The sequence below is a fragment of the Sarcophilus harrisii genome, chromosome 2 (genome assembly GCF_902635505.1).
Source record: "Sarcophilus harrisii chromosome 2, mSarHar1.11, whole genome shotgun sequence".
NCBI lineage: Eukaryota > Metazoa > Chordata > Mammalia > Dasyuromorphia > Dasyuridae > Sarcophilus > Sarcophilus harrisii.
In genome coordinates, this window is record NC_045427.1 from 351,952,211 (window position 1) to 351,971,169 (window position 18,959).

The 18,959-nt window shown below is 42.5% G+C and overlaps 1 protein-coding gene across 2 annotated transcripts in view; it reads left to right on the plus strand.

Annotated features, from left to right (window-relative positions):
* The first annotated feature begins 1,195 nt into the window (after nt 1-1,195).
* The window catches only part of AHNAK2 (AHNAK nucleoprotein 2), a 119,776-nt gene continuing 102,012 nt past the window's right edge, over nt 1,196-18,959 (plus strand). For both annotated transcript variants that reach the window (XM_031953124.1, XM_031953125.1), the window contains exon 1: nt 1,196-1,393. In XM_031953124.1, the coding sequence (XP_031808984.1) occupies nt 1,339-1,393 (55 nt within the window). In that variant the 5' untranslated portion in view covers nt 1,196-1,338. The remainder of the gene's footprint in view (nt 1,394-18,959) is intronic.

Below are 18,959 nucleotides of genomic sequence, written 5' to 3' on the forward strand. Positions count from 1 at the left end.
TTTCTCTCACAGTTATTCCCTCTGGGTACTTTATATTCTTTATAAACAGGACCCTCTATTCTCATTTTTATCCCACTCTGTGCCTTTGTTAGTGGTTCCTAGCTCCTGAAATTGATTCTAATAATCTGTTGAGGTATGGCTTTGTCTTTTAGGGCCCAACTCATATTTCAGAGCTTGGTTTTTCTAGAGAGCGTTTCACCTTCAGACTCTGGCAATTTTCTCTGTCTCCTATCTGGAATACATCTCTATCTTCTACTTCCCTTCCTTCAAGTTCCAACTTTAATCCTGTCTTCTACAAGAAACTTTCCCTGATCCCTCTTAATTCTAGTTAATTCTAGCCTTCCTCCTATTGATTAACTTCAATTTATACTATATCTAGCTTGTTTCTCCATAGTTATTTGCATGTTCTCTTCCCCAGTAACTCTTTGAAAGAAGGGATTGTTTGGCCTTTCTTTGTATCCTCAGTGGGCGTTTTAATGAATGTTTTTTGGCCACTGGATAAAGGGATATTTTCTCCTTAAATTTATTTCACTTTTGCCCTTATCTCATTCTCCTTTTTTCCTCTTCCATCATGAGCTCCTTGAAATCAGGGTCTTGGTTCTTTCTATCTCAACACTTCCTTAATACTTAGTTATTTAATAGAATGCAATTGGAAGGGATTTAGAGGTCATCGCATCTTCAAGGGTGGGAAATGGAAGTTCAGAGTCTTTAAAATTGCTATGGACAGTCTTGAGAGTCTAGAATTGAAGTACACTCTGGGTAAGGTCTTGGTAGAGAGCGCAGTCCTTGATTAGCCTCCATGTCCTGTACACCCTATGTGATGTCCCTTCAATGTTGTGCATGTGGTTGGTACAGACGGGGCACCAGTTAATATGGTCCTTGTTCAGACCTCCTCCTTTTCATCTTCCAGCAGGCTCAGTCTGGAATTCAGGAGGAAGGCAGCCCCCACCCCAAAGCTGAGTCCACCAGGCTCGGACACTTGGGGTCCCGCCCACTCCGCATGCATCATCCCCCTCCCTGTGGGCGGGTCACACACTCGCGAGGACCAATGGGGTGAATGAGTCCGAGCAGGGCCCACACCTCGGCCCTCCGCACCACCCGGCGCCCCCCAGTCTGTCCCACCCTGCTCCGCAGTGGCCCGGGCGGGGCTACTCTGGTCTGGCCCCGCCCCGCCCAGGCGGGCCTAGGGAGCCGAGGGGTGGGCATCGGGGGCCGGGCTAGGGAGCGGGCTGCCAGAGCTCTGCAGTCAGTGCGGGGCAGGCCGCCGTCCGCCCGCCCGCGGACCCTGCCAGGGCACACCAGAGCGGAGCCGATCGGGGCCCGCAGCCATCCGCCAAGATGTGCGACTGCTTCCACCTGGTGCTTCCCAACTGGCCCGGATCCCCTGCCAGTGGTGCGCTTTCTCTTTCCTAGCTTTGCTTTCCTTTGGGGGACCCGCCGCGGGGGGACCGAGGGGTGGGGTGCTTGTACGTCCGAATTGTCTGTATGTACCTTTGTGTGTCCATGTGTGATTTGGGGTGTGCGCCTGAGCCCACGCTTCCGAATGTGCCTGGGGAGCAGGGGGCGAGGAAATGTGTGATTTAATGTCTTTTTCCATGTGCATGACTTAGTGTGTGTGATTGATCCGCAATGTGTGTGAATGGATCTGATGTAGTGAAAAGAGAGTTTGGAGACTGATAAATGTTCCGGCTGTGACACTTAGTCGTGTGCCTGTGGTCAAGTGACTAACTACTCTAAGTCTCAGTGCTCTCCGAGAAGCGGAGGTGAGACTAGTCACTACCCCATACACAGTGCCATAAGGAAGCTTTTGCCAAACCTTAAAGTGCTTTAGAAACGTGAACTCTCGGGCTGTGGGTCCTTGGGTTGGCCCTCAATACGTGTGCATGGCTGGGTGTGTTCGTTGCAGTGTGGATGCTACCCGGAGTCCCATCGGAAAGCGGGATTCCGCCTCCCCCCCCACGGCGCGGTGGCAGCATCTTAGGGCGTGGCCCAGGTGCCGCAAGGCGCGGTCCTCAGAGCTGGGACTCCAGCCACACCCAGGCGAGGCTCTGGAGGTCTCGGGTCTCCCTTCCATTTTTGTGCCTCAGTTTCCTCATTTCCAGCAGAGAAAGATCCTTGCCTGGGCTGCGGAACGGGGGCCATTTTTGTCTGTGTGACTGTTTTTGGAAGGGAACTCGGGCAACGTACACCATCTCTGGCCCAGTAGGGTCGGGAGAGGGCTCTAAGTCTGATAACTCTGCTTGGCGCTCTGTTTCGCATCTGTGTTCTGGTTTGGGTCTGTGGTTCTGCTGTGAGAAGGGGGTTCTGGGGGAATGACTCAAAGTGCCGACCCTTGCCGAGGTTGGGGCAGTGATAACCACGGGAGGTCTGAAAACTTTTCTAATCTTTTCTCATAGGACCCAGCACGAGGAATACAGTAGGGCTTAATAAATCGGGGGTGAATGAATGAACGAACTTCATTTTCACTTAAGCACAATTTAGTTCTAGAGCTACTGTCTCCCTTTGGGACTCTTTTCTGACCCAGCTTCCACCCCAATTTGGGCACCGAGTTCAGTGGTTCCACAGGTGCTGACTTTCCCAGCTCACAGAAGCTTATTTGGGGGAGGGGAGAGAGGGTGTAGAGGAGGAGAGTTGGAAGAAGTCTCGATTTGGGGGAAGTTTTCAGGATAGTCGGGGAGAATGAGTCACCATTTCTTTCTTAGATCTAGTTCACTGCAGATTGAGCCTGTTAGGATCTGAAGCTGTTGCTGTAGTTTCTTCTAAGATCTTGGGGTACAGATGAGGGCAGAAGGCATTCTTCTTTCTCCTCCCAGATACTCTTGGGGCTAGAGAAATGAATAAGGTCTGGAAGAACCATCTTGGAAGAGTTAGGGCCCTGACTTCTGTCCAAGAAATGACCCCCGTGCAGGTTGTTTCCTTACCTGGATTGACTGCCTGCATGCATCTGCCACGCCCTGGATAAAATTAGGCATCTTTCCAGAGATGGGGCTGGCAGTAGAGCAACAGGGCAGGGCTGCAGGGATTGCTGAATTAACCAATTTTTAAAAAATACATAAATAAATAAAGTCATTCTTGTTCCCAGTTTTAACTGAAACTAAGGCTTTGTTCCTTGTTTTTGTCCCAATGGGGCCCAGGATGCCAACACTCATGTGCGTCCTAGGTTCTTTGGCAAAAGCTAACAGCAAATGCTTCTTTATTCCCCTTTTCCCCACCCCCACCCCACCCCCACCCTTTGAGCTAATTTCTCATCCCACTGATGCAATAGAACAGACCTGTCTACTGGGCTCTGGGCCAGGGACAGACCCAAGGACAGAAGAAGGAAAGGAGGGGTCTGGGGTGATGTTTGCTGCGGGACCTGATCTGATTCCTTTTATAAAATAATAATGTTAATGATACTTAAAGCAGTGTCTGGTAAGCACATAGTAGGTGCTTAATAAATGTGAATTTAATTTATGATTCCATTATTGTATTATATTTATGATTCCTTTATTGTTACTTATGATTTCCAAAATGTTTTTATTTGCAGACTCTCTAAAGAGCCCTAAGAAGGCGTGATGGGGCAAGGTTTTTTCTCCCCATTTTATAGAGGAGGAAACTGAGACCCACGATTTATCCAAAGTCCCCAAAATACTTTATTTACCCATTGCAGCTCTTTTCACTTTGTTTATTTCAAAGAAAATTAAAATAATATCCTATTTCCATAGAATGGCTAAGTGGCACAGTGGACCTGAAGTTAGGAAGATTTGTCTTCCTGAGTTCAAATCTGACTTCATATACTTACTAAACTGGACAAATCTCTTACCCCAGTTTGCCCCAGTTTCCTCATCTGTAAAATGAGCTAGAGAAAGAAATGGTAAAGCACTCCAGTATTTTTGCTCGGAAAACCCTCAATGGGGTCACAAAGAATTGGACACGACAGAACTAATCATTTGTATAACACTTCTAAGGTTTACAAAATACTTCCCTCACAACCAAATATGAGTAACCTCATTTTATAGCTGAGGAAATGGTCCAAAGGCACAGTTGGAAGATTCAAATTCTGGTGTTTTAGATGAAAGTCTAGTCGTTCATGCTGTCTTTTCGTAGGTAGATGCCATCAATTTCTTTCACCAACCTGAGTTATTATTCCCATTTTTGAGAAAACTTGAAGCCCAGAGAAGGGAAAGACTCATTCCCTCAAGGACCACATCCACTAGGTTAAAACCTAGTTCACCTTTCTTACTTCCAGCCCTGCCTTTGTCCATTGCTGCATTTTAAGTCAAGTGATGTTCCCAAGCTTTCCTCCCTCTCTTGCCTTGGGATAGACCAGGCTGCTCAGGAAGCAGAGTCTTTGTGTTTTCCTACCCAAACTCTCCTGCAATGCAGGTGGGATATGTTCCCAGCCTCATTTTCCTGTATAATAGCAGGACTACCTCTCCTACTGCCTACCTGCTTCTCTCCCAGATATACCAGGTGGATACAGCAACAAATAAATAGACACCATTCTGATCCCTAGACAAAGAGGAAGATGCAGATGCACACGTGCTAACAGGGACAGTGGCAGTTTCCTAACTTAGCTGGATTGGAAAAAAGAGTGAGATGAGCTTTCAGGCACAAAGAGTGGGTCAATTCTCTCCAGGGAGTAGGGTGAGATTAAAAAGAAATCTATTTTTGGAAAGAAAAGGAGGGAAGTGGTTGTAAATGAGCCTGGAGCCACTAGAGGGCAGCTTATCGTTTGTCAGAACAGGAGTCAGTTTTCCTAAGGACCCTTTCCTCCTTCTCCAGTCTCTGCATCTTGCTTGAATCTCTAGATCAAGATTTTAGTTTTTTTTCTTTCCCTATTTTTATTTAGATCACAGATATAAATAAAAATTTAGGTTTTAGATGCAGAAGCTATTTAGTTTAAAGCCCTCCTTTAAACTAAGGCCCTGGGGCATCTATTGATTGTTAGGGTTACACAGATAAGTATTAGGGGTAGTATATAACTACATATCTTCTGACTCCAGAATCAATGTTCACTCCATTATAACATACTGACCCCTTCCATCTTTCCAAAGCCAAGACTAGGGGGACCTTTCTTCCATCTTCCCCTGCTCCTACACATACATACATACAAACCGAAACTACAAAGGTCTCCCTTCTGAACTATAATACACAGCCAACCCTCCATTCTTTGGGGTGTGGGAGTCTTTTCTGGGTAATAATTTGGGTCATTTTCCTGCTCATGGAGGAGAAACAATCAAGAGTTGGAAGGGAATTTAGAGATTATCTGGACCAACATTCTCATTTTTTGGATGAAGTGACTGAAGGAAAATGGATTGTCAAGATCAAGTAAGTATGGGAATCCAACTCCAGATCCTCTGGCTTCAAACTTGCTGTACTTTTTGCCTTCCCATACAATCTAGAGAAATTAGGAAGTTCTTACTTCTCTGATGGAGAGAGACACTAGACAAAGGGTTGGTAGGCAGTTTGAGATTTAGTGAAAATGAGATTTGAGGATTTATCCTAAGATTTCTGTTTTCCAAATTCTTCCACTGCCTTTCCTTGAGAGACGGTTACTGAGAGCTCTTCCTGAGGTCATTTTGCACATCCTCTAGCCTCCAGACTGAAAGCTGACATCTGAAACAGCCCTCTTAGAGAGATGTCTTAACCCACTTTTGTAACTGTAACCTTTCTTCAGAGATCTCTTGAGGATTAGCCCCAGAAGGTCCCAGCTGAAGTTTTAACCTGTTCTATTCTCTCTCTTCCTCCACACAGTTGGGAAGCAGTTATGTACCTTTTGGCATAGTTATAAATCCACTCTCAAGTCCTTCTGGAACCCATGCTACAGGGCTTTGTCTCTTTTGCCTGTGTGATCTTGATTGAGTTATTTAACTTTCTGTGCCTCAGTTTCCTCATCTGAGAGAAGTTTGGACTAGAAGATTTTGAAGGTTATTTTCAACTCTATGTCTCCTCTTGGTTTCTGTCTTTTGTCTGTATTCTCAGCCTTTTTTCCTTATCCTCAACTTCCTCCCCTTCCCTTACAATATGCCTTCAGATAGGTGTTCTAACTGAAACCAGTGACTCCCTAATCACTAAATCCATTGAATAATCTTTTCTCACTTTTTATTTTCTGCAGCACTTGACTTTACTGGCCATCTTTTTCTTCTGAATCCTTCACTTCTATTGCCTTCTGTGACACTGACTACTTTGTCCAAGTTTTCTTTTTATCTGTCTGGTCTTCTTTTGATGACTTCCCACTTGCTAAATCCAAGTATCTCCCAAGGTTGTCTTTGGTCCTTTTCTCTCCCCACACTCTTAACTTTGGTAAAAGTATTTGCTCAAAAGCCAGAGAACATTGGAGCCAGGGAGCCCCTTTAGAATCATGAAGTCCATCACCCTTAATATACAGAAAAGGAAACTTTGTAGTCCCCAGATCTTCTGCTCTCAAGTTTAGTAGTGTTCTTTCCACTTTACTGACCATATACCCACAACTTCATTTCTTTACTGGAAAGATGAGGTTTGGTGGAGAGAAATTCTAGGTTTGGAGTCAGAAGACATGTCTTTAAAAAAATTTTTTTTTTTTTTTTTGCGAGGCAGTTGGAGGTTAAATGACTTGCCCAGCTTCACACAGCTAATAAGTGTTGTGTCTGAAAATGTTTTTGAACTCAAGGCCTTCTGATTTCAGGGCTGTGCTCTATCTAACTGCACCATCTAATTGCCCCAAGAAGACTTATGTCTTAACTCTGGCTTTGTCTCTTTTGCTTGTGTGATCTTGATTGAGTTATTTAACTTTCTGTGCCTCAGTTTCCTCATCTGAGAGAAGTTTGGACTAGAAGATTTTGAAGGTTATTTTCAACTCTATGTCTCCAATCTTATGTCTCTTGAACTCTGCATCTTTAAAACACTTATTGGTAGCAACCTGATATTTGATGGTCCCTCAAGTTCAATATGTCTCATATTGAATTTGTATTCTTCCTCTCTTCCCCCAGAAATCTGCCCCTCTCCCTAGTTCTTTTGATGGTACTGTATCCCCCAGCCTCAAAACCTCAAATTTATCCTTGCTTCTTTCCTCTCCCTTGTTCTCTCCCCATCCTAATCCCATATCCAAACAATAGCCAGGTACTGTGTAACATAAGCTTTCTCTTCACCATTTTGCACGGTTCTAATTTAGACCCTTTTAGATTCTTTTCACCTCTTGTCTAGACTGCTGTAAATCTACCAGACTCATTCTTCTGTTCCACATCTCCTGTTTCCAGTTCATTATTTGAAAGCCCCTTTTCCCCAAGTAATTTTTTGTATTTCACTCCTTTCACTATGTTATTCCCCTGCTTAAGCATTTGATCGATTAAGACCCAACATCCTCTGTCCTCGGGACCCCCTCTTGGGGTCCTGCTTCCTATTCCCCAGGAGAACACTGGAACTCCATTCAGATTTCCTCTTTCCCAGAAATGTCTTTCCAGATGATGAAAGAGCCTGGATGTACAGAACTCTACTTCTGGCTCATTCTGTCATTCCCATTTCTGCTGACTGAGACTTGTTTGGAAAGTTATTAAAAACAAAAACAAAAACAAAAAACCAAACCCAACAACCCTTTTATGTATTTCCAAAGTGCTTCCTCATCAATTACCTCACCTGATCCACAAGAAGCTCTAGAAAGACAAAAGGTAGCACAATTCATTAGAATGTAATATAATTAGAATGTAAATGAATATAACTAGAATATTTAGAAAGTTAGTCCTCATTATAAGGGACTGTTTGGGTTTTTTTGTTTTTAAATCTCCTGCACAGTGTCTACTAAAGAATAGTGACTATAACTTTTCCCACTCTTTAGCTCTACTTATCTCTCTCTGGGTAGTCATTGAATCACACTCTTAGAGCAGGCTGGGACCCCAGAGATTTCTAGTCTTGTATCCCTGGGAGGTTCTGGTTAGGGAAAACTAGCAAAGTTAAGTATCCTTCTTGCATGTGATCAGTTAAGCTTAGTTCTCTGGGCACAGTGGCAGAGAGTCATTCACTGTGGGTAATTGAGAGTTGACAGCATTTGATGGTATTTTTTTCCCCCATGACCTTGATGTCCTTTGGCAATGGGAAAGTGCTCTGTACCTAGATAAGGGAAGTTATGAATGTGGGAGAAATAGCTCAGAGTCAGGCTGGGCAGGAAGAGACTCTCAAATCCCACTGATTGGGGGTGGGAATGAGAGTAGTTGTATGAAGACATCCTCTGAAGAGAGAAGACCAGAGGCTGGGATGCTGGAAATTAGTGAGCTTGGCAGCCTCCCTAAGAGGACAAGGATGGGGCACTAGTCATCCTGAGGGAAGCTGCTGCTTTGGAAGGAATTTTAGTCTTGAGGACAGCTGCCTTCCCTTTGTCTCCCCCTTCTTCACCCTCTTCTGCTCAGTGAAGCTCTGGCTGAGAAGGCACTTTCCAGGACTACTTCTGAGAAGCTGCTGCTCAATACTGCCAGACTTGGTTGATGTATTGATTGTTTTGCTGAGTTGGCTTTTTCTTCTTTTTTTAATTCTTTGTTAGGAGAGATGGCTTTCTGGGAGAAGGGAGGGTGGAAGTATATCTTTGGATATGAAGGTGATATAAAAACAAAAAATATCAATAAAATGTTTCAAAAATCAATTCCATTAAAAAAAATAAAAAAAATTCAAAGGTCAAGACTAAAAGACAGAGGCAGCTATGGATCCTCAGATTGGAGATTGGATCTAAGATTTCATTTTTGTTGTTATTGTTTTTTTTTTTCAATATATTTTATTTTTCCAAATGCATGTAAAGATAGTTTTCAACATTCATTTCTGCAAGATTTTGTGCTCCATTTTTTTTCTCCCTTCTTCCTCCCCTCCCCTTTCCAAGACAGCAGGCAATCCAATGTAAGTTAAACATGTACAATTATGGTTTTATTTATTTAGGGAACTTCCAGGTGAGGAAATTCCACACTAATGCAGATTGACACCTTCTTTGCAATTTATATTTCCCTTGAGTTTCCCAGAGCATGAGAGAGTGAGTAATTTGCTCAGTCACACAGCCAATATCTGTATTAAACAGGATATATATCTAAGTCTTCCTGGTATTGAGACTTAACTCTCTAAACAACTATGTCAAACTGTTTATCTTCTTCCCTTCATGATATAATCGTCATCATAATAGCAACAGATATCTAGATGTGGCTCCAGTCAAACTAAGTAAGCCTTATTGAAGATCTTAGTTTAAAAAGACAAGTCTACCACTGCATCCAGGGCCATCTCCAGTTGTCCTGGTCTATATCTTGTCACTGGACCTTTGTCTCTGGAGGGGAAAGTGAGGCAGATGACCTTGCATAGCTCTCCCTTACTCAAATCCAATTCACTTGCATGTCATGGTATCACCTCCCTGATGTTATGGTCCTCAGCAAGAACAAAAAGGACCCAAAACACCATCCTTTTTTTATCCATGGCCCAACTTATCCTCATCACAATCTGGAGAAACAGGGAGTTGGGGCAGGGACTATTCCTGTTTTGCAAAGTGCTGGTGAGGAGCTAAGTCAGGAGGTGATTTGACCACCATCTCAGAACTTGAACTCATTTCCTTTGCATACCTGTATTGCTGCACATACTGTAGAGACCTGAGGAATATACCTGCCTCCCACTGATTCTCCCCAGCCCCTGCCACTGTGCCACAGGAGCTGGACTAGACTGTGTAGGTTATAAATGGAATGGGGAAAGGTAGCAACGATAATACTCCCAGCACAACTGCACAAGATTGAATGCTTTTGAAAACACAGTGGAAAAAGTATTTGAGTAGGTGTCAAAATTCCCATTGCATAAAACCCAGGAAAGTACTTTCCCCTTTTTTAGCTCTTAATTTCTAGAACATGAGGGTTGTGGATTAGATCTCTAAAATCTCTCCCAGCTCTAAATCCCAAGAATTTCCTTTCCTATCTATCCCCTTAGGAGTACCTACTGTTGTTCATCCTTCCTTCTCAAAGAGGAGCAAAGATATCTGGAGGTGATGTCTTGACTTGCAAGTGAATTGTATTTAAATGAGGCAGCTAAATGACAAGATCTGGAGACAAAAAGACCTGAGTTCAAATTTACCCTCAGACACTTGTTAGCAGTGTGACTCTGGGCAAGTCACAGGTTAAGTGACTTGTTTTCTTATCTGTAAAATGAACAGGAGAAGGAAATGACAAACCACTCCAGACTACCCTATCAGAAAGAGTCAGAAATGACTGACTGACAATAAATCTATCTTGCAGCCAAGGGAGGGAGGAAAACCTGAGTTCCCAAGAGAACAAATCAAGGTCACAGAAAAAACCAGTGATGGGGCCAGCACCTAAACCCAGCTCTCCAAACTCCCTTCCACATAACAAAGCTTCTACTTGTCGGGCAGGGGACAAAATGTACCTTCCTCCTTCCTGAGGCTGACTTTCAGGGCTAGGTCCAGCTTCTTTTCATAGATGTGCTCTCTGGTGAGAAGGGTCCCTGGAAACTAGTCAGAATGGGTGTTTAGGGAGTAATTCTGGATTGCAGAATATGGGGCTGGGAGGAAATTTAAGAGATCATTATTTCAATCCCCCATTGTTTATTATTTGCTCAAGGTTATAAGGGTAGTAAGAGTCAGGATTGAGTCTCTGACCTTGGTAACAGAATTACAGCTCTGGAAGGGTCTGCCAGACCTCAGTGGCTTTAGATCTTATACTTGAAGAGGAATCCTGTCTAAATCAATTCAACAACAATCTGTCATCCATCTCTCCTTGAAGAGTTTCAGGAATGGGGAGCTCATTATTTTCTGAGGTTGATTACACTTTTGGATAGCTCTGTGAAAAATGTTTTTCTTTAATTGTTTATGTTTAACCTATATCGGATTGTTTGCTGTCTATGGGAGGGAGGAGTGGGGGAGGGAGAAAAATTTGGAACATAAGGTTTTGCAAAGATGAATGTTGGAAACTATCTTTGCTTGTATTTGGAAAAATAAAAAAAAAAGCTATTAAAAAACATAAACCAACTTACTAATTTATATCAAATACAGATCTGCTTTTATCAGTCTCAAGTAGTGACCCAATTCAGGCAAATACAAGTTATAGTAGATAAAGCACTGATCCTGGAGTTTGTAGGTACCGAGTTCAAATGTGACCCCAGGCACTTAGTAGCTAGCTGTGTGACTCTCGGTAAATCAATGAATCCCATTGCCTCAAAAATAAACAAATAAATAAACAAAAAGCCTTAGGTCCCAGGTTGAACTATTTAAAGCAAAAACCTAATCTCCCAATTCTCACCTAAAGCTTAATGACAATGTAAGAAAGACAATCAGAGTTGAGTGCTGAACCTCTGGAATGCAATGTGGTACAAAGTGAGTAAGAAGGGAATTCAATGTCATGGAATAATATTGTTTTATAAGAAATGATGAGCAAGATGATTTCAGAAAAGCCTGGAAAGGCTTACATGAACTGATGCTGAGTGAAATAAGCAGAACTAAGAAAACATTGTACACAGCAATAAGAAGATAATATGATGACTGAATGTGAATCAAAGTATAGAATTTTCACCATTTCTGTTGGTTTTTTGTTTGTTTGTTTGCTTGGTTTTTTTTTTTTTTTCTCATTTTTCCCCCTTTTGACTTGATTTCTTTTTTGTTCAGCATGACAAATATGGAAATATGTTTAGGAGAACTGCACATATTTAACCTATATCGGTTTGCTTGCTGTCTTAGGGTGGGGGGAGAGGAAGAAAAAACTTGGAACACAAAATCTTAAAAAAATGAATGTTGAAAACTATCTTTATATGTAATTGGAAAAATAAGATACTAAGAAAAATATTTTTTAAAAACTTCAGTTTCAGGACTGCTGGAAAGGCCCAGAAATTCTAATTGTCCATCTTTGGAGTAGGGGGCAAGGCCAAGAAGTCCATAGGTTAAATAGGTCAGAGAACAGTGCTGGGGAATTGTAGAGAATAGAGGCATGATAAAGTCCAGAGCACCTTAGGAGTTAGTGATAGGACAGATTTTGATAAGATCTGGTGATCTGCCATTTCATTAGAAGGAATGCTCCCTGCTCTCAAGACAGTTGGAGTTAAAGATTTGAAGATCACACAGCTAGTAAATGTCAAACATCTGAGGCTAAATTTTAACTCGGGACCTGATTCCAGGGCTAGCGCTCTATCCACTGAGCCACCCAGTGGCCCTGGAATATTTTTGATTTCCTTTTCATCCGAGTATGGTAAGCAATCAGACACCCCAGATAGTAGCAGAGGACAGCTGGAGGAGATACTCCCATTTAATAGGGTGAGTCTTCCCATTGCCTCACCTTCCTGATGGCTTCTGGCTCAGCCTGGGCCATGAGGAGGGTGTGAAAGAAGGAAAACAGTAGGAGGAAGAACGCACTGCACAAGAGCAGTGAAGTAAAAAACAAAAACAAAAAAATAAAGTAATTCTATCAGATGACTTCATAGCCTTTTTGCCTGTTGCATTCCTAGCAAGAAGGGGGTAGATTTTGGTTTCTGACCAATATTTCTGAATATTGCAAATTCTTTTAATTTACTTTATTGTAGTCATTGCGTATCTTGTCCTCGTGGTCTACTTATTTCATTTGGCATTAGTTCAGGCAAATCTTTCCAATTTCTCTGAATTCTTCATAGTCATCATTTCTTGTTATTCTTGTTATTTAGTTGTTTTCAGTCGTGTCCAACTCTGTGGTCCCTTTTTGGAATTTTCTTGGCAAAGACACTAGAATGATTTTCCATTTTCTTCTCCAGCTCATTTTACAAATGAGAAAATAGGTAAATGGTTAAGTGACTTGCCCAGGATGACTTGGCTAGTAAATGTCTGAGGTGAAATTTAAACTCGAGGATCTAGATCTGATACTCTGCACTATGGTGCCACCTAGCTGCCCGTAATTTCTTATTGCACAATAATATTCCATTACATTTATACACCATTATTTCTTTGGCTCTTTTTCAATCAGTAGGAATCCTTTCAGTTTCCAGTTCTTTAGTGCCATCAAAAATGTTGTGAGTCTTTTGGTCTATGTGGGTTTTTTTCTGACCTTGACCTCCTTGAGCCATACATATTCAATAGCACAGTCTCTTATTTTATAAATGGCTGGAATTTTCTTGCTCAAGGTCACTAGTTAGAATTGGGCATCTTCTGACTCCAAATCCAGTACTTCCCCCCAATTATTTATAGGCCTATGATTATCTGGTCTACGGTAATACAAAATATAAAGACAGAGTATGCTGAGGGGAGGAGGGAACCAGGGCTTGAGTCTCTGATCATTTATGGCCTTAAGTTTGTAGAAACTATTAAAATGGAGATGATTGAACTTGTATTATGAGCCTCTCAAGATGATCATAAGGAAGTTTCGATATTATAGGAATCCAAATATTGCATATAACAATAATTAAATTAGGGAGTCACTCTCAAAGATTATAAATTGCCAAGCAAGTACTGGCCTAGACTGGTAGAAGATTGTCTTAATTAGGAAGAGGCATTGTGGAACAGTAGATGGATGCTGGATGTAGAATTAAGAAGGCATGGATTTAAATCCTACCTCAGATACTTCCTAAGTGTATACAACCTAGAAAAATCACTTAACTTTAGTGTCCTTATCTGTAAAATGAAGGGATTGGATTCTATGACCTCCAAGGTCTCTGTTAATTTTAAATCTGTGATAATATGAGTTCCCTATTTTGGAGAGGAATGAGAGAACCAGACCTATGATTTAATTGGATGAGAGAGATCCTGATGGAGATCTTTATTTTTTTAATTTAATATTTTATTTCCCCAATTACCTGTATAAACAATTTTAAATATTTTTCTTTCAAATTCAGAGTTCTAAATTCTCTCTCCCTTCTTCTCCTCTCCTCCTCATTGAGAAGGCTAGCAATTTGACATAGATTATATATGAAAAAGTACCCTAAAAATAAAAATAAAAAGGCAAATTGTAAATGTGTAGATATGCAAAACATGAAAGAAAATACATTCAAAGGAAAATAAAGAAAAATATCTTTGATCTGCATTCAGGATCCATCAGTCATTTCTCTGGAGATAGGTAGTACTTTTCATATAAGGACTTCAGAATTGACCTTTTTCTATTAAAACAAATATGAGGGGGCAGCTAGATGGCACAGTGGATAGAGGACCAGCCCTGAAGTCAGGAGGAAATCTGGTTTCAGACACAACACAGGTGTGGTTTTTGTGACATCAAAACCAGTTCTATCCACCTCTCTATATTCTGCCTCTTTTTGAGAGTTCCTTAAACCATTGAAAGCATAAGTCTAGTTCCCCCTATTAAATTATCATTATTAAAACCTCAAAGTGTTAATAATAATATGCAACAGAGAGGCAGATAATGACCATGAATGGTCTGTAACATTTTACTGATAAAAAAGAATGGTATTACGGTTTCACCAAAGAACGGTCTGAAAAGCTGGTGGGCTGGTCATGGACAGAGGGATAAATGATGGGGAGCCCATTGACCCTATTGACATACATGAAACCTCAAGACATCTAAAGACAGTGAAGACCTCCAGCATTGGAATGGATTTGAGAGGAAAAAGAAATCACACAAGCTTGGCATAGATGTGTGCTGGATCATTGGAGAAAATGCTGTGTCAATAAGAATACATATTTATTAAAATATAGATGGATGTTAAGTTCTTGTTTGAAGATTACATGGTGAAATTAATAATAAAATTATGAATAATGGCAATTATAATTATCTAATAATCCATTCCCTGATCTAGAAAAAGTCTCCTTGTTTCGAAAGCATCCCAGTTTCTCATTCAGTTTGGCCCTAGAGGGCAGAACTAGGAGCAGTGGGAACAAATTTCAGATTTCAGTTCAATAGAAGGAAAATAGTTTAAAGAATTAGACCTGTCTCCCAGGAGTTTTTATCAAATAATGAATTCTTATCCCAAAAGTTAGGATCTTTGGGTTTGTCAAACACTAGATTGCTATAGTTCTGTCTTGTGAACCTAACCTAGATCTGTCTCAAAGTGAAAGAGGAGGCAGTGGTGGTGAAGACCATTATTGGAGGGCTTTGGAACTGAAGCTTGTGGCAGTGTTGAGAAGGGATTTTTCACTCAGTTATGGGTTAGAGGAGATGACTCTTTAACTTGGTGGCTATGATTTTTTGGGAGCTGGCAGTCTCTGGCTCTGACTGTCCTTGGAACCAGAGAGATGGAGGTAAGGGGCAGTCCTGGGCTCCCCATTCTTGCCCCAATCAGGAGCCAGCTCTGAGGGGTGGCCACTATGATTAACCTGGCAGCTCTGGACAACCAGGACTTGGTTGAGTCACACGGTCAAGGAAGGACACTCTTAGCCAGGGAGGGGTCCAGCTCAGTCCCAGCTGGTCAAGTCTGTATACAAAAAAGCCTTGGGGCAAATGGTGGGGGGAGAGGGGAACTGCTCCCTCCCTAGGCCCCACCCCTTGGCCCACAGACTAGGTTACATTCTTTCCCCCCTCCCCAGCCTTTTCTTAGTTACCCTACTTGGTAAACAGTAATTCCCTTGGGCCTGGGTGGGGCTAGTGATGAGGTTGGCTCACACCTTGGGGTTAGGGCCAAACCCTAACACCCCTGCTCCTCCCTCTGCACACCCCACCCCACTAGGTCTGGTTTGGCAGCCAGCCCTGCTCAAATGGGGTTTAGGGATATTGGGGATTACCAAGTCCAGCGCCCTTGTTTTCTGCAAGGGGAAGCCTCTGAAGGGAAGGGGCCTGCCCAGAGTCACACAGATCTGCCACTCAAACCCACCTCTTTCCAACTTGCCTAAGACCATTTTCTTTTTCTAGTCCGCATGAAAAGAATACTGTTTTTCAGTCTTAGAAACTGGATTCAAATCATATTGCTACTATTTTTTTTTTGGTGACTTCTGATGAATCATTCCCCTTTTCTGAGTTTTAACATCCTCCTCCTACAAGAGTCTATAAGATCTCTAAAGGTCACTATGTCAATTATAATAAACTCGACAGTCTGGGGGGATAGAAGGGAGGAATGAGGCTGATGTGGAAGTTAGAGAAGTGTAGGGTGGGCCTGGTTGGACCAGGGGTCAGTGTTGAACCGACAGGTTAAATTGCTCCCAGTCTTGGGATCCAGGCTCTCAATGAGTCAAAGGGGAACTTTTGGGAGCATATGGCCAATTCCAGCCATATCAGCTTTTCCTCCAGCCCCTGGAAAGTGGGGTCTGGAGACCCTGGACAGGAAGATGGAGTAAGCTATGGAGGAGGAATTCTTCTGTTTATGAAAGGAGACAGAGATACTCAAATAGGGCTTAGCGTTATCATATGGAAAGAAGATTAGATTTGGAGTCTGGAGCCCTGGGTTCTAGTTCTTTCTAGCTATGTTGTTATCCTGAGCAGGCTAATTCCCCAGAGTCCCAATTTCCTTATCTATAAAATGGGGATGATAATAGGAGGCACTACTTAAGTTTCAGAGTTTTTGTGGGGAAAGTGCAGTTGACATGGAAGGGTTTTTAAGTTTGTTCTTTTGAGAGCTCACTCCTCCTGGGAAAACAGCAGCTAAGTTCCTTCTCTTCTTGGGAGTACTCTCTGTGTTCCCAGAATATTTCTTTTTGTTTTTCTTCTTTGAGAACCCGCAGGCCTGGAAGAGGGGTTGAGGTTTAGTGCCAGGGATAAATATTTAATAGGTACCAGCATTTTCAGAAATGGAAAATGGGAACTGGGCAAGCAAGGATTTGAGGCTGGGATCTTCAGCCAGGTCTTCTATTCCTTGGCATCTGGAAGAGGCTGGGCTAGGAGGAGAAGGGCTGATGGCTAAGACCAGTTTTTGCTCCATGTTCTGCTCTCCCTTTGGGATTTCTCTCATCGGACTAAGAATTGAGAGAGACCTTAAAGATTATCTGATCCAAACTCTCATTCTAGAGGTGAGGAAACAGGGAAGAAGGAAATTGCCCAACCTTATAATAAGTAGCAAATCCAAAGCATTTGGGCCATGGCTCTCTAATGATCAGCAGGAAGGAGCTGCAAATCTTTGTTCCTGGGAATCTTTATATCAAGCACCTGGTTCTGCGCCATTGACCCTGCTGTGTGGGCAAGGCTGCATTAATGTTTATAGTGTCATAAGATTTAGAGCTGGTTCATTCATTTGGTTCAACCCCTCTGTTTTACAGATGAGGAAGCCGAGACTCAGGGAGGGGAATGGCCTTGCCTAAGGACAGCCAGGGAGTAAGTAGCCAGATGGAATCTTTGCTGAGGTCCTGCCATCCCATAGTATCACATTACCATGTTGTGTCCCTGGGCAAGAGTAGGAGCTGTGAGTCTGCTTCTGAAGTTAATGATGGGTTCAGTGCAGAAAGGATTTTAATCTGTAATCTTACCCTTCAAGTGAATCACCTTTCCAACCTGAAGGGTATTCCCGATCCCAAAGAACCACTATAAGACTTTGCTAATAACTATTCTGGCTGATCTGGCAACAGTCTCCCTCTCACTAGGAGTGTTTGAACCATGGCTACAGAGCTAGTCTTTCATCAGAGATGCTGTTAAAGGGAATTTCTGAACCATGTGAGTGGACATCTGGGAGGTAATAAGCCCTTGATCATTAACTGATGGTATCTAGCAAGGTGGTGCAGTGAATAGAGAGCTGGTCCCAGGGTGAGGATAGACCTGAGTTCAATCCAATTTTAGAATACTTCCTACCTGTGCAACTCTGCCTCAATTTCCTTAGCTGTAAATCAGGGATGGGCATCGAGGTGGCTCAGTAGATAGATTATCAGACCTGGAGTGAGGAAAACCTAACTTTAAAGATAGTTACTAGCTATCTACTAATTGGGCAAGTCACTTAATCCTGTTTGCCTCAGTTTCCTCATCTTTAAAATGGAGGAGAAAATGATAAATCATCTTTGCTAAGAAAATTTCAAATGGGGTCATGAAGAATTGGATGAGACTGAAATGATTGAACAACAATTACCACAAAACAGGGATAATAGCAGCACCTGATTTCCAGGGCTGTTGCAAGAACAATGAGATAATTCTTCTAACTGCCTCCTTTACAAGGCACTTATAAAGTAGGAAAATTCTAGTACAGTGCCTAGCCTATAGAAGACACAATAAATAAACGTTTGTTTCCTTCTCCAAGCAGATGCTGGATGATTGTCCTCCCTTCCCCTGTTTAGGGAGGCTGCTCAAACCTTAAGCTGGGTGTAGGTGGGGCTCTGAACACCTGCTCAGGAAGATTTCCAAGGGAACACATTCTTCCCTTCTCTCCCTCTCTCTCCCATCCTTTTCCTCTCTCCCTCCCCTCTTTTCATCAATTTTATCTTCCCCCTACTCTCCACAAGTACTTTGTCTAGTACACTTCCCTGGGATCACTGGCTCCTCCTGCCCTTAGCACTCAGGACAGGGCCTTCCCAGGGACTCCCTCATGGGACAAGCTTACTGGGTGTGGAGATTGCCTGCTTTATTCCTATTGGTCTAAAAGGTGTGTGAGGCCGTGGAAAAGGGGTTATGGAAAGTTACACCTTGCAGAATGGAGAGGGAAGGTGATCTGAGACAAAAGTTCTTCAAATAAGAACCTGGGGGAGGGAGTGGAACTAGGGGGCCTGAGTCAGGAAAAGCATGATCACTCCCTGAGCTCCAGGGAACTTGATGCTAGAGAATTAGAGGCTGAACAATTGTATATGATAGTGCTTAACAAGTGTTTATTGATGATTGATGAATTGTTTGACTGGAAGAATAACCTAGCTGGGAAGCTAGGACACAGAACACAATCTCAGAGCTAGAAGGAACCTTAGAATACTAAGGACTGTTAGAACTGAGTAGGACTTTAGGCATTGTCCAATCCAAGCCCTTCATTTTAGGGGGAGGAAAACTGAGCACTAGAGAGGAGGAGATATACTTGTTCAGTCACAGAGTGAGTTAAAGAGCAAAGCTCTGACAAGAACCATCCTAGGAGGTAGGTACTCCTTTTGTGGAAGAGGAAATTGAGACACAAAGAAGTTCAGCGATTTGCTCAGTCACACAGCTAAATGTTTGAAATAGGATTCAAATGTAGGTCTTTCT